A 13,493-nucleotide genomic window follows, 5' to 3' on the forward strand; every position below is an offset into this window, starting at 1 on the left:
AATAAAATAAACTGGTTTATCAGAGATTAACTGGCATTTTGAATGTGTTATAGATCAAATAAACCCATACTAGCAGAATTTTACTCATGTTTAACCCTTTGAAGCACAGTGGCATCATAGTGAAACCACCTATGTTTTTATTTCTATTCCTTTCCCGCATAGTGGTGCATATACGAAACCACCTTCCAGAAGTGATTTAGGACGCATTCTAGCGGCAAATTACGTAACCGCTCCACTAGATTCGCCCAAATCCCGGCAGGAGCGTTGTTTGCCACGACTGGGTGAAAGAAGAGTCCATGCCTTGACTGAGTGAAAGAAGAGTCCATGCCTTGACTGAGTGTGACATATTTGTATTTCTTTTGTGCTTTGATCACTTTTGGTAAGTACAAACATATATTTTCAGTATAAATGTACTTAAATATATACATATAAACTATAATAATTAGATTTGAGATGCCAGGCGAATAAATATTAGGCGTTATTGTGGTGGTTTCACCACATGACCACCATGCATTTGGGGTCGGCCGTCGTTTATACTACGTACCAGTTGCTAAACCTGTTTTATATTGTATCGTCAAAAAAATCATTTAAATCGATATATGAGACTAAACAATGGAGAGGGATCTCCAAATTCTTAGTGAGAGGCCAGAACCAGTTTATAATTACTACGATCCCACCTCGCTATGACATTCAGAAAAACTGATCCTATTCAGGATGAAATAGCATTAGCCCAATAATTATATAAAGGAATAAAATTGCTGTCAGAATGAAAAAACTGTTCAACTTATTGATTTGGACGATTTGAAAAAAATCCACTTTTCCACGACGGGGTTTGCATTTGAATCTAGGGGCAAGAGAAAATTGGCATTCATGATTATACAGCACCTTACTAATATCAAAACAAAAGCCAATACAAGAAGGGAAAATTTTTAAAATCAACTCGATGGCTGACTTTCCCCCCTTGGTGCCTCCGAAGGGAGCTGCAACATGCACTTCACCTTCTGTCTTGCAAAAGTCTCATGAGGTTGGTGAACATCTCAAGCCAATTCACGTTAATGAGCTGAAGATGGAGGATGTAAATCCAAAGCTACTCGATACAACAAGGAAGTAGCTTTTGCTCATTGTATTTCAGCGGACTTGAACAATATCAGAAGCTTAAGTGCAGGAGTAGCAAACAGTGTTCAAAGATCAATTTGGCAAACCAGCACCCTCTGACTGTGTCTCTGACACACCTCTCAATCCAGAGGATAGAAAATGGTGCTACAGTTTATGGTTTAATAACTAAACCCCAATATTATTACCCAAACCAAATTTAACGGATTACAACTTGGCATTTGAAGAGAACTTACACAGGACTTTAAGAAAAGAGGTCTAAAGAAATTAATCTGTTCCCCAATGGGGGTGTGTCAGGGACAGAATTTCCATTGAACATTTTGCAGCTAATGTGATGAAGTTTCAACAAGCCCACGGGATCTCATATACAGATAATAACTTACAACGAAAATTCTACAAACCACAATTTTAAGAAATGGACTTTCACACGCAGACTTTTTGAAGGAGTTTGAGACACATCATCAGCATTCATCAGGCATCATTCGACAGGCAGCGAGAAACAAACCAAACATCAGATTTGACTTTGGATGACTCTTCAACCTTGGAAGAAAAGAAATGACATTCCACACGCAGGAACCAGTGCAGTTGACCACCAGTTCTATATTAAGTGATAGTGGAGAGTCATTAGATCGTTCTAGTGATATCAGTGTTCACTTTGAGGAGGAATTGTCATCTGTTAACTCTTTAAACTCCTCAGTCATTCAAAGCCAGACTACGAACTTAAAAAATAATGGTAAAAATAAGAATATAAAAATTTTTTCATCAAAATATTCAAAATTTTAAAATCTAGAATTGAACCTTTACAAATTGTCTTAGATGAAATAGATCCGCATATAATTGTTTTATCTGAACATGACATGACATGAGGTCTCATGATATTGACAGACTTAATATTAACAATTACAGAGTAACATCACATTTTTGCAGAAAAAAATCAAATAAGGGAGGAGTAATAATCTTAAGTAAAGAACAAATTGAGTGGACACCAGGTGGCAATTCGTCTTCCAAAGAGTGTTGTGTGAGGAGAGACAGTTTGAGTTTTGTGCAACATTGTTCCTTTTTTTTAAAAATTTTAAAGTTTGTTTTAATTGGTCTTTACAGGTCCCCCAGCTCAAATGTTAATGTATTTTTTGGATAAATTAAGTTGTCTTATAGATTTCTAGTTATTAAAAAGTATCCATATATTATTTTTAGCAGGGGACTTAAATATAAATGTTTTAAAAAATAGTATGCGAACATGTAAAAACTTAAAAATATCTTGAAAAGCTTTGATATGAATTATGCAGTAAATTTCCCAACAAGAGTATTCCCAAGAGGTCTGTATCAGCAATAGATAATTTATTAACTAGTTTAAAAAAATATCAATATTAGTAACTGGGAGTAGTAAATACTATGCTATCTGACCATGATGGTCAAGTATTAGAAATAGTGAATACATGTAGAAAATAATGTAAGAAATAATTGTTTAATAAATATCAAGAGGGATTTTTCAGAAGAAAATATGGTAATGTTCAAAGAAAAAAACTTTAAAAAATAACTATTTTTTAGAGAGGGAAACGTGGCAGACGGTTTTTCTTTCACCTGTGCATGAAAAAATTTGGTATCTATTTTACAGTACATTCATCAACTACTTTAATATATCTTTTCCAAAGAAATGTTTTAAAACAAAAAAAGTTCTGAATAAATGGATAAACCAAGAGTGTTAAAGGAGGAAAAACAAAATATAATTCAACTAAATAAGAAAGCTCGAGTAACAAATGATTTGAATCTATCTAAACTATGTAAGCACAAAAATAAAATCTAACAAAACAAATTTATGACAGCTAAAAAAGATTTCTTTGATCAAAAAATTAAAAAAGTTCAAAAAATAAAAATAAAACTACTTGGAATATAATAAAATTCAGAAAACTGGTGACCAAGTTAAAGAGCTTTAACAACATCAAAATTAAAAAATAATAACCGTGAGTAATTGTGAATCCACTGAAAATAAGTAAAATTTTCAATGAATTCTTTACAGGAATGATATCTGCCAATGTTAAATACGGCCAATGGCACTGCATAAACAATAATCTATCGGTCATTAGTGGGCAAAATTTATTTGGTTCTAATTTTGAAAAAATATTTTATTTAACACAAACAGATGAGATGGAAATCCAAAAGATAATAAACTCTTTTCAAAACAAATTTTCAAGTGGCCATGATGACATCCCAATGACAATCATAAATAAACTGTGAATAAACAACTGAGCAAAGTATTAGTACATTTAATAAATTCATCATTTATTTGTGGTATTTTTCCTGATCAACTCAAAATTGCAAAAGTTATCCCAATCTACAAAAAAAAAATGACCCCTTGGATATTAAAAATTATCGACCAGTATCACTGTTGCCATCACTATCAAAAATTTATGAAAAAGTAGTTTATAGCAGACTTATGCAATTTTTAGAGAATAATGATATTCTGGAGACTATTCAACATGGCTTCAGAAAACAAAAATCAACAATCACAGCAGTGGTAAGCTTTATATTGAATCAATTATAGAAGCAATAGACAGAGGAGAAAAAGTAATAGGAATTTTTTATGGACCTGTCTAAAGCATTTGACAGTGTGAATCATTCACTGCTATTGCTGAAGCTGCAAGAGTTGGTATAAAAAACAATGCATTAAGTTGGTTTGAATCATATCTTTCTAATAGAAAACAATTTGTTCAAATTAACCACATTACTGAAAAAAATTATGTAGTTAAATTTACTCAATCCAACCTTGAATCAATAAATGTAGGGGTACCGCAAGGCTCCATTTTAGGACCTCTCCTTTTTTGTGTTATTTAAATAACATAGCAAAATGTTTAAATTTTTGAGCCTTATTCAGGACTTTGTCTCTATGCTGACGACTCTAACTTGAAAGTTTCAGGGAAGACAGTAGGAAGAGATAGAGTTACTGACCTCAATCGAATTGGCCTGTATTGAACAATTTTTTCAAAACCACAATTTAACTCTAAATTCTGATAAACACCAAGCTTGTAAATTTTAAAACAAAACAATCCAATCAAATTTTAGATTTAAATATTGAAATTAATGACAGTGTAAATTGAGAGGGTTGATCAGATAAAATTTCTAGGATTATTGGTTGATAGTAATTTGTCATGGGATGAACATACTAAATTGTGTTTTAAACAAAATAAATTCAGGCCTATTTGCAATTCGAAAGATGTTAAATTTGTGTAGTTTCGAAACTTTAAAAATTGATTTATTATTCTCATATCCAGTCTCACATAGCCTATGGCATTTGTGTATATATGGAACAACAAAAATGGAAAACCTCACGGAAATATTATTGAAAGTCCAAAAAAGAGCAGTCAGAGTCATGTTACATCTGAATTTTAATGATTCTGTCAAAGAAAAGTTCAAAGAATTAAAAATATTGACGTTTATGGGCTATTTATTTATGAGTGCATAATGTTCCTAAGATACAACCCACTAAGGGAAATCAACATTATTTTATTCACTCGTACAATACACGACACAAAAATGAGTCTAATTTTCCCAAGTTACCGTCTGGAGTTCTACAAAAAAAAAAAAACCAACATTTGCAGCGGAAATAAATTCTTGAAAAGTTACCAGAAGAAATTAAAAAAGAGGGACAATTGTAATATATTTAAGAAAAAGTTAAAAGCATTTTTGACAGGTTTTTAGCTTTGTACTCTATAGAGGAATTTGAAAAGGGTATTTTTTAATAATAACAATTGATTTTTAGATTTAGTTTTGGATGTAGTCTTTATTTTATATTATTGAAAACTTGACACTATTCTAATGTAAGAAATGTACTATATGTTTTTGAAATAAAGAATATTTGACTATTGACTATTGACTATTGTTATTTTTACTATATAAAACTACTTATTACATTTTTTACAACTGCTTATTGATTTCAGGGGGTACTATAACCATGGAGAACAAATCCATAGAGGCTTGGCTGGCGGAAACTGAAGACATCCCATCTGACCCTGAATCAGAGGACGACGAAGATCAAGTATACCCGGATGTTGCTGAAGGAATATACACAGTTGCAGAAAATGGAATCTTAGAGGTAGATTATTTGGACCTAGCCCAAACAGCTGAAGGTAATGAAATCCCGATTTTAATTATTAATGAAAATGACTTTCAAGATAATCATAGTGCAGAGGGGGTAGAGCCTGGCATTCCCGAAGGTAATGCAGTCTTGGACGTTCAAAATCAGCCTATGGACGTTCAATTTGATGAGGACTCTGAGCCTTTGGCTAACAGACTTTACAAAGATAGTGTTACGTGGTATCAAAAGTACTACTCACCCAATAAGTCGTATGATTTCAATGAACGCACAGGTCCCCTAATTGACGCTTCAACCCCAGTTGATGTGTTTTCAGCTCTTTTTCCCGACGATCTAGTTGACAAACTTGTGTTTGAAACCAATGTTTACGCTACCCAAATAGGTGGGGGCGTTATCAGATTTCCAACAACAAGGAAAGAAATGAAAGTGTTTCTAGGCCTAAATATCCTAATGGGAATAAAAAAACTTCCCTCCTACCGTGATTACTGGTCTTCAGAGGCAGATTTGAGAGATGACTACATATCTTCATACATGTCTGTGAACAGATTAATTTGGCTGGCTTTTAACAAATTTACATATAAACAATAATAATGACATGCCCGAACGAGATTCTCCTAATTATGACAAACTATATAAGATCAGGCCTCTCCTAAACAAGCTTCAAGAAACCTACAAAGCATGCTATGCTCCATCTCGATTTCAATCAATTGATGAGAGCATGATTCCATTCAAAGGTCGGAGTGGAATCAAGCAATATATGCCAGATAAGCCAACCAAACGTGGGTACAAAGTTTGGGTGAGGGCTGATGAAAAAGGCTTTATCAGCCAATTTCAAATCTACGAAGGTAAAAGGGCTGGAATAGTTGAAAAGAATCTTGGGCAAAGGGTAGTAACAGAACTCACTGAAGAATTAGTAAATAAGAATTATGTAATATATTGTGACAATTTTTTTAGCTCAGTCAATCTAATGATTTACTTACAGAAAAACAATATTCAAGCTTGTGGTACAACAAGAGCTGACAGACAATTTTTTCCAAAAGAGTGTTTGCCTGAAGGGAAACATATGAATCAAGGAGAACATGACTTCATGTCAACTATGACTGGAATTGTAGCTGTCGAATGGAAAGACAAGAGAGGTATCTACTTTCTTTCTAATTACCACAATCCTAACGAAGTGACAACTGTAAACAGAAAACAGGCAAACGGTGAAATTGTAGCTGTTCCATGCCCTATATTAGTAAAGGACTACAATGCTCACATGGGCTATGTCGATAAGGCAGACATGTTGAAATCTACCTACTCAATAGATCGCAAGTCCAAAAAGTGGTGGCACAGAATCTTCTGGCACTTTCTGGACACAACCATAGTAAACTCTTTTATCATATTTTCAATGCTATCCCAGGGAAAACCACTGACACTAAAAGAGTTTAGGAGAAGCGTGTCAAAAGCCCTTCTGGGAGTACCTCGTGGAGAAACTAGAGGAAGACGAAGTTCTTCAACTCCAATCAACAACTACAAACCAAAGGTTCCACAAGAACTTCGTTTTACGGAAAATGCACACATGCCAGTAAGAGGAACGTCTCGACGTTGTGCTCAATGCTCCAGCAAAGAAGAAGTTCATCGGTCGAAATGGGTATGTGAAACGTGTGGTGTTGCCCTTTGTTTGAGTGAACTAAAAGATTGTTTCCGAGCCTATCACCGAAAGGAATAAATAAAAAGTGTCCACATATGAAGTAATAATAACATTATCAACACAATCAGTTTTAGATTGTTAGAATAGTCATTTATTGATTGTATTAAATAAAAGTTGGTGGAGAAAATTTAATTTTATTTGCATACACCCAAAGACCGTACTTGCATAGTGGTTATGCAGTGAAACCACCTCAAAAATAAATATAAATTATGATTGACAAAATCTAAAAATAAATGTACTGTACTTACAAAGGTTATTTCTATAGGGAAACAATATAAAATCACTAAAATATTCATTTTTTGTAAAACGTGCTTCAAAGGGTTAAAAGTTTTATTTACCATTTTTTATGGAAGTCGAGGAAGGTAACTGCTGTTACTTATCATTAGTTTGTTAATAAAAATCACTTTCTAGTATTTATAAGTTTTTGACATATTGGACAAAGTTAAAATAGCATCAGTTGGTAGAAAAACATGTTTAAAATTAAATGTTATAAAACAGATTTTAGTTAAGCTTTGAACCTTTAGTGACAATTTCCAACAATTAGTAACTTGTAATTTAAAACTTGCTTGGCTTTTAAATGCTCCAAATAAATTTGGTAAAACTTTTTTAGAGTTTCATTTACTTTAATAGTATACTTTTTTCTTTTAACCTTAATGAAGTATTACGTAATAAATGAAACGTTACTTTGAAGCCAAATGAATATCTCCCATATTTATTTTGACAAAAAAAAGGATTGTTCGACAATAAGATACAGTATATGAGAGATATATTACTACATCATATAATACTAAAGTTATAAAAATCATAATATTAAAAACTAAAATTAATGTAATAAAAATAGTATAAAATATTACAATACTATGAGAAATAGTGGAGAATTGTATTGAAGAGGGAGACAGTCTGTTGTTACTGAGTGACGTTATATATATGGCCCACCAGTTTTTGTCCAGTATATGAGCACACCCTTGTTTCCTTACATCATGAATGTATTGAAAAGGGAGACAGTCTGTTGTTACTGAGTGACGTCATACATATGGCCGGCCAGTTTTTGTCCAGTATATGAGCACACCCTTGTTTCCTTACATCATGAATGTATTGAAGAGGGAGACAGTCTGTTGTTACTGAGTGACGTCATGTATACCCGGCCAGTTTTTGTCCAGTATATGAGCACACTCTTGTTTCCTTACATCATGAATGTATTGAAGAGGGAGACAGTCTGTTGTTACTGAGTGACGTCATGTATACCCGGCCAGTTTTTGTCCAGTATATGAGCACACTCTTGTTTCCTTACATCATGAATTATCTCAAGAAATTTCATAAAAGGAGGAGATTGTATTTGTTTTTCTACAATTACAGTAATTGTAACAGAAAAATAACTCTCACAGTGGGAAAAAATGTAAAATTACCAGATAATGTGAGTTATTCTTATATTGTAATACGAATAAGTGTAGAGCAAAATGTTCTTTTTGTGGGTTTTGACTTCTTAGTTTTACAAACTGTTCGAACTTGTACAAAGATAAGTATGAAAATCAGTGTAGAAATAATTATAATTACTTCATCAAACATTGGCAGATATAAAAGTAGACTTATGGAATTTTGTTATAATAAAGTATTAAAATAAAATTTGTTATTTTGTCATCTCGTAGTTGTGCTACAGCATTCCTATAATTTTGACTTTGTGAATTCTCATCAGTCTAGCAAGGGGTTAAAGAGCTCTGTAACTCATTCCCTTTTATTTGATTTTAAATTGGTTTTTATTTTAAATATTATTAAATTTATATGCCGTGTAAACAGTTATAGATTAGAAATATTTTACCTTACAACCATCAAACTGTGGATCATTTGGATTATGAATGCCATCAAACTCCATTAGGCAGAGCTCTGAAAAATAGAAAAGTTTAGTTGATTGCTTTAAAAAATAACATAATCAATTATGTATTTTAATTTCATTCTTGTCCTTTTAGTACATTATCTGCAAAAATTAATCTGTTAAATATACATAAATCTCACAAAAATATGTCAACACTGTCAGTCATAATATTAACATTACAATTTTCTTTAACTGTACACTGGCTGGTATTGCAAATGCTTCCTGTGTAGCTACATCCTATTACTTTTATAAACTACATTAAGCAAATAACAGATATTTTGTAATACTAAGATATTATTAGTTTAAATTGATTATTGGGTCATGTGCTTTACTTATATGAATTAACATACCAAGAATAAAATATTGTTACACTTATGTGAATTTCTGTCCTAAACTAATATTAATATCAGTCACTACAACATACTAATTTTTCATTTGATTTAAAAAAAAATGAGGTGCTGGATTCCAAACAATTTTTCATCCACAAAACTTCATTCATTTTTGGCAAATGAAAAAACCTGTAAATAAGTTTTTACAGGGCTTAGCAATACTATTTTTTTCCTGAAAATAAAAAAAAACAATGATTGGATTACTTTAAAACATATCTAGAAAGTTTTATACAATATTATATGAGAAAAAAGTGTTTTAATTTGGATAAGGTGGTAATCCAAAATATTCTTTCCTCTAGTTTTCAAACACATTTTTAAATTTTGTAACATGACCAATACATTGATTGAATATATGATCAATCGATTCCCACTCCCACATTTTTTACAATAATTAGGACTATCCAATGGCTGCATCTGATGTGATCGTAGTGTGTTGTAAAGTGTCCAAATCTCAACCTGCACATCATAATTAGAAAGTGTCTGTTTAAAGTACTAATTCCTATGCACGATTATGGTTAAATTCGGCTGCACTTGTTTGTACCATTGATCTTTCTCAGAATTTGAGAAATCTCTGTGAGTTTTTTTCACAAACATTTTCTTTGTTATTTCTCTATTTAACTCTATCTTTTGTAATGATTTATATTCTGTCTTAAAATTCATACAACTATTAGCTTGTTTAGCAATTTTTCAGTAACTTCATTTCCTTTGATACATAAGTGTTCAAGCACCCATTTTAGCGTTATGGCTTTTTTATTGGCAACTAATTAATGAAGTATTTAAACAGGAAGCCATTCTTTATTTTTTTCATTTCCTGGTTGCACGTATTGTCTACTTAAGAATCAGAGAATATTGTTAGAGCAGTACTGTCTTTTAACTTGTCCACGTATTTTAGAGCTTTGTTTATTGCATGTAATTCTGCAGTAGCAACTGATGTTGATTGATGTAATTTCAAGTAAATTTTTGTGTTGTTCTTTGCATTGTATGTACCATTCATGTGTTTATATTTTATGTATTGTCAGTTCATCAATGGTGCCAACTGCTGTTTAGTGAAATCCTTTGATTTAAAACACAAATATTGCACTGCGTGACCCAACACTAATATATAACAGTAAAACACTTTTAATATCATTGCTGTGCAACGTTTAGTTTTAAGGATGAGGTTCATTTTGTAACAAACATAGTTGTTGGGAATCCATTTTGCATTGGATGAAGATCAGTTTCAAACTTGTTGAAACAGTATGAGGTTTGAACAAACTAGATGGTGATGAGAAGCATGTGGATCACTATTTGATTTTCAAACTTTAAATAAGAAAAATATATTTTTGAAACATAAAAACAGCACAGGCATATGCAGCTCAGCCATCTTTATAAGAAGACAACAATAACTCAATTTGATATTTTTTGGGATGCGGAACAGTTTGGAATCTAAACCCTCAAAATAATAATTTTATTAAAGATCTCCAACAATAGACAATGGTATGTTTTGAAGAATAGTTACTATGGTAAGTTTTCCCAAGAAGATACTCAATAAAGAGGATAACACAAAGCTATGACAATTTATTTTGTTTATTGAATTTAATACAGTAGATTTTGTTGAAAAAAATGTTAACATAATATTTATTTATGCATTTATAGTGACAAATATATCTATCAACACTATAGTAACATAGGTAGTTTTGCAATTATATGGGAAAATTGCAAGCTTTAGGGCAAAATGCTCCTTGAATTTTAACTATTAGACTTTCTTCAAAGTTTGTTCACACTGTGACTAAACATTGCTAGTGTGTTAGCTGTTCTTTGGCACAGTGTGAAACAGGAAACTAGGATAACAGCCTCTTGATTTTGTACTTATTAATTTTGGTTGAGATAAAAAGTGATGTATCATAGCAACAAATCTGAGGTATCAGGGCCGCTCCTATGGTTGGTGGCACCCGGGGCAAGGATAGCCTAGTGCTACCCAGATCAACATAAATATAAAAAGAACATCCTTTCTACATTTAGTTACATTATAATAGTACAATATTTAATAAGATGCATATTTTTATTGCAACTCTATATTATAATAAAAGTAAGTAAAGACTGAGGTTGTGTCATTATTACGCTTCCTACTTCAGCCTGCATTACAGTTCCTGGGGGAGCTTACCCAGTTACCCCTCCCTTCAAGCGGCCCTGTGAGGTCTTAAAAATAGCATTAATGAACAATTGATCTAGTCATTTAGTTTATTAAAAATTAATTACCTGGTGATATTTTGCCATTGACTTCACGAGTGCACTTGGATACACTTGCAAACATTTTGTTCATCACACTGTTGTACAAAGCCGCCTGGTATAACAGAATAAACATACATTCATTTCAAATATTATATATGACACTTTTTTTAATATTAAATTTTAGTGCTCAACAAGATTTTTCATGAATATTTAATCTAAATAAATGTATGTATAAATATAATACAAATTGATTTATATACCGTATTGAATATCAATGACCTGACAAACAAATGAACATTATTAACATTTGAAGCAAATGATTTCTAAAAATTCAAAATAAAAAACATTATTTGACCCTATTAAATACCCAATGTAACCTGATCAAAGACTTCTGTAGTCATCAGATGCAAATTTCCTGCTAAGACACTAGCCAAAAAACTGAGTCAAATCGCCGCCAATCCTAGGTTTTTATACGAGCCTGCTAGCCCCTATTGTCTATTTATCCACTGTTTTGAAACCATAAATTCATTGTAAGTAGCAATAGTAATAACCAAAATCCTTAGATGTAGTCTTGCAGGGCTGCAGCTTCTCTACAATTGCATATAAATCGTTTGTAGTACAATATAATTATAAGATATCCATCACTTGGAACTTATAATTTGAGATTTTTCCAATTGAATTAAATATATTCCTGTTTTTAAATGAAGAATGATTCATTGTTTATTATTTTTCTTCTGACAGAAAACTAATGATGGCTGCCAGTATTCAGCCATGTACTATTATAATTTGGCCATCAATATATATATATATATATATATATATATATATATTGCACACACACACACACACTCATGAATAATGTGCTTTAAAAAAATAATGTTATCTCTAATAATCTAATATTGATTGCCTTATTGCCTTTTATGAATTCTTGTATTTGCTAACAAAAAAGCTGTAAACTGTTATAATACGTATTAACTGAAAGAAACAGTGCGTAGTGGAAAAGTTTGTTGATGTTAAAGAAAGGATTGCTAATGGTTTTTATGTTTTACTAAGTATTTGATCTAAATTATACTTAATGGTTGTACCTCGTATATAATAAGCCATATTAATGTGGACGGTTTACTGCATTACTGATTTAGAAATATATCTTGTGAAAACACTTACAGGTTCTGAGTTGTGAAGAGCAGTTGCAATCAGTAAAACTGAAAAAAATATTTTAAGGTTTGGCATTCTGTTATTTGTTCACTTTGTTCAGAGCTCAGTCACAATGAAAAAGAGTGTTTTAGATCTGTTACGATGCAATAATTACTCAAGACAGTTCCATATCAGATTATATCTTGTGATAAGATTTTTAATCGGTTGGTGATAGAAGTGCAACATCCTATTGTATGTAGTGTAACGGATGTTTCACAACTTAATGTTAGCAATGAAAAGGCAATAATTGTATAACAAGATTTCCTTTCTTTTATGCAATTCAGTTTGAGGATGTTTCAATTTATGTATAATTTAGCATGTATCTAGGAAGAACTTACATATCTCCTTCTCCAAAGTCATCCAAGCTCTCTTAGGGCAAAAAATATAGATAGAAAATTGCTTTTGCATGTACAGTATTATACACTTCCAAAGTGTTTTAAAATCCCATTTTATCATTACTTTTGTATGGAGAATAAGAAAAATATCCAATTTAAGATGGGTTTAGAAGCATTGTTTGATTATATTTGGAAAACTCTCTGTTTAAACGATCACTAAAATAAATTACTAATGCTACTCTTTATAATGGTAATGAAAAAAATTGAAGGGTAAAAATGAGTACATGAACCAATAGAAAATATGGTAAAACTAACAGAATACTCAGTTATGTTTACCTTAAAATTACATTCGTTTAAATAATTGTGTAACCTACTCCTCCTAACAAGTTTTAAAAATAATACTCTAGAATGAAAGAAATGTTTTTATTTATTAGTAAAGAAATTATGAAACCAAGGAATTGTTAATTTAAATATATACCTAAAGCTGTACCAGAGATAACTAAGTACAGTAGGCTATAACTATAAACAACCAATCAACAGCGTCTTTACTCACGAAGCATTTTTGGGAATAGTTAGGAAATTGGCACACATTGTGTAT

At 31.6% G+C, this 13,493-nt stretch overlaps 1 protein-coding gene across 2 annotated transcripts in view; it reads right to left on the reverse strand.

The window, feature by feature from the left end:
- The window catches only part of LOC124357324, a 30,573-nt gene that overhangs the window by 8,290 nt on the left and 8,790 nt on the right, over positions 1-13,493 (reverse strand). The window contains exons 1-3 of one of the 2 annotated variants that reach the window (XM_046809010.1): positions 12,531-12,688; positions 11,394-11,478; positions 8,713-8,777 (exon numbers count right to left, since the gene is read on the reverse strand). In XM_046809010.1, coding sequence (XP_046664966.1) covers positions 8,713-8,777; positions 11,394-11,478; positions 12,531-12,596 — 216 coding nt within the window. In that variant the 5' untranslated portion in view covers positions 12,597-12,688. Of the gene's footprint in view, positions 1-8,712; positions 8,778-11,393; positions 11,479-12,530; positions 12,689-13,493 lie in introns of those variants that run through there. The other variant, XM_046809011.1, reaches the window with a different exon arrangement.

The sequence above is a fragment of the Homalodisca vitripennis genome, chromosome 3 (genome assembly GCF_021130785.1).
Source record: "Homalodisca vitripennis isolate AUS2020 chromosome 3, UT_GWSS_2.1, whole genome shotgun sequence".
NCBI lineage: Eukaryota > Metazoa > Arthropoda > Insecta > Hemiptera > Cicadellidae > Homalodisca > Homalodisca vitripennis.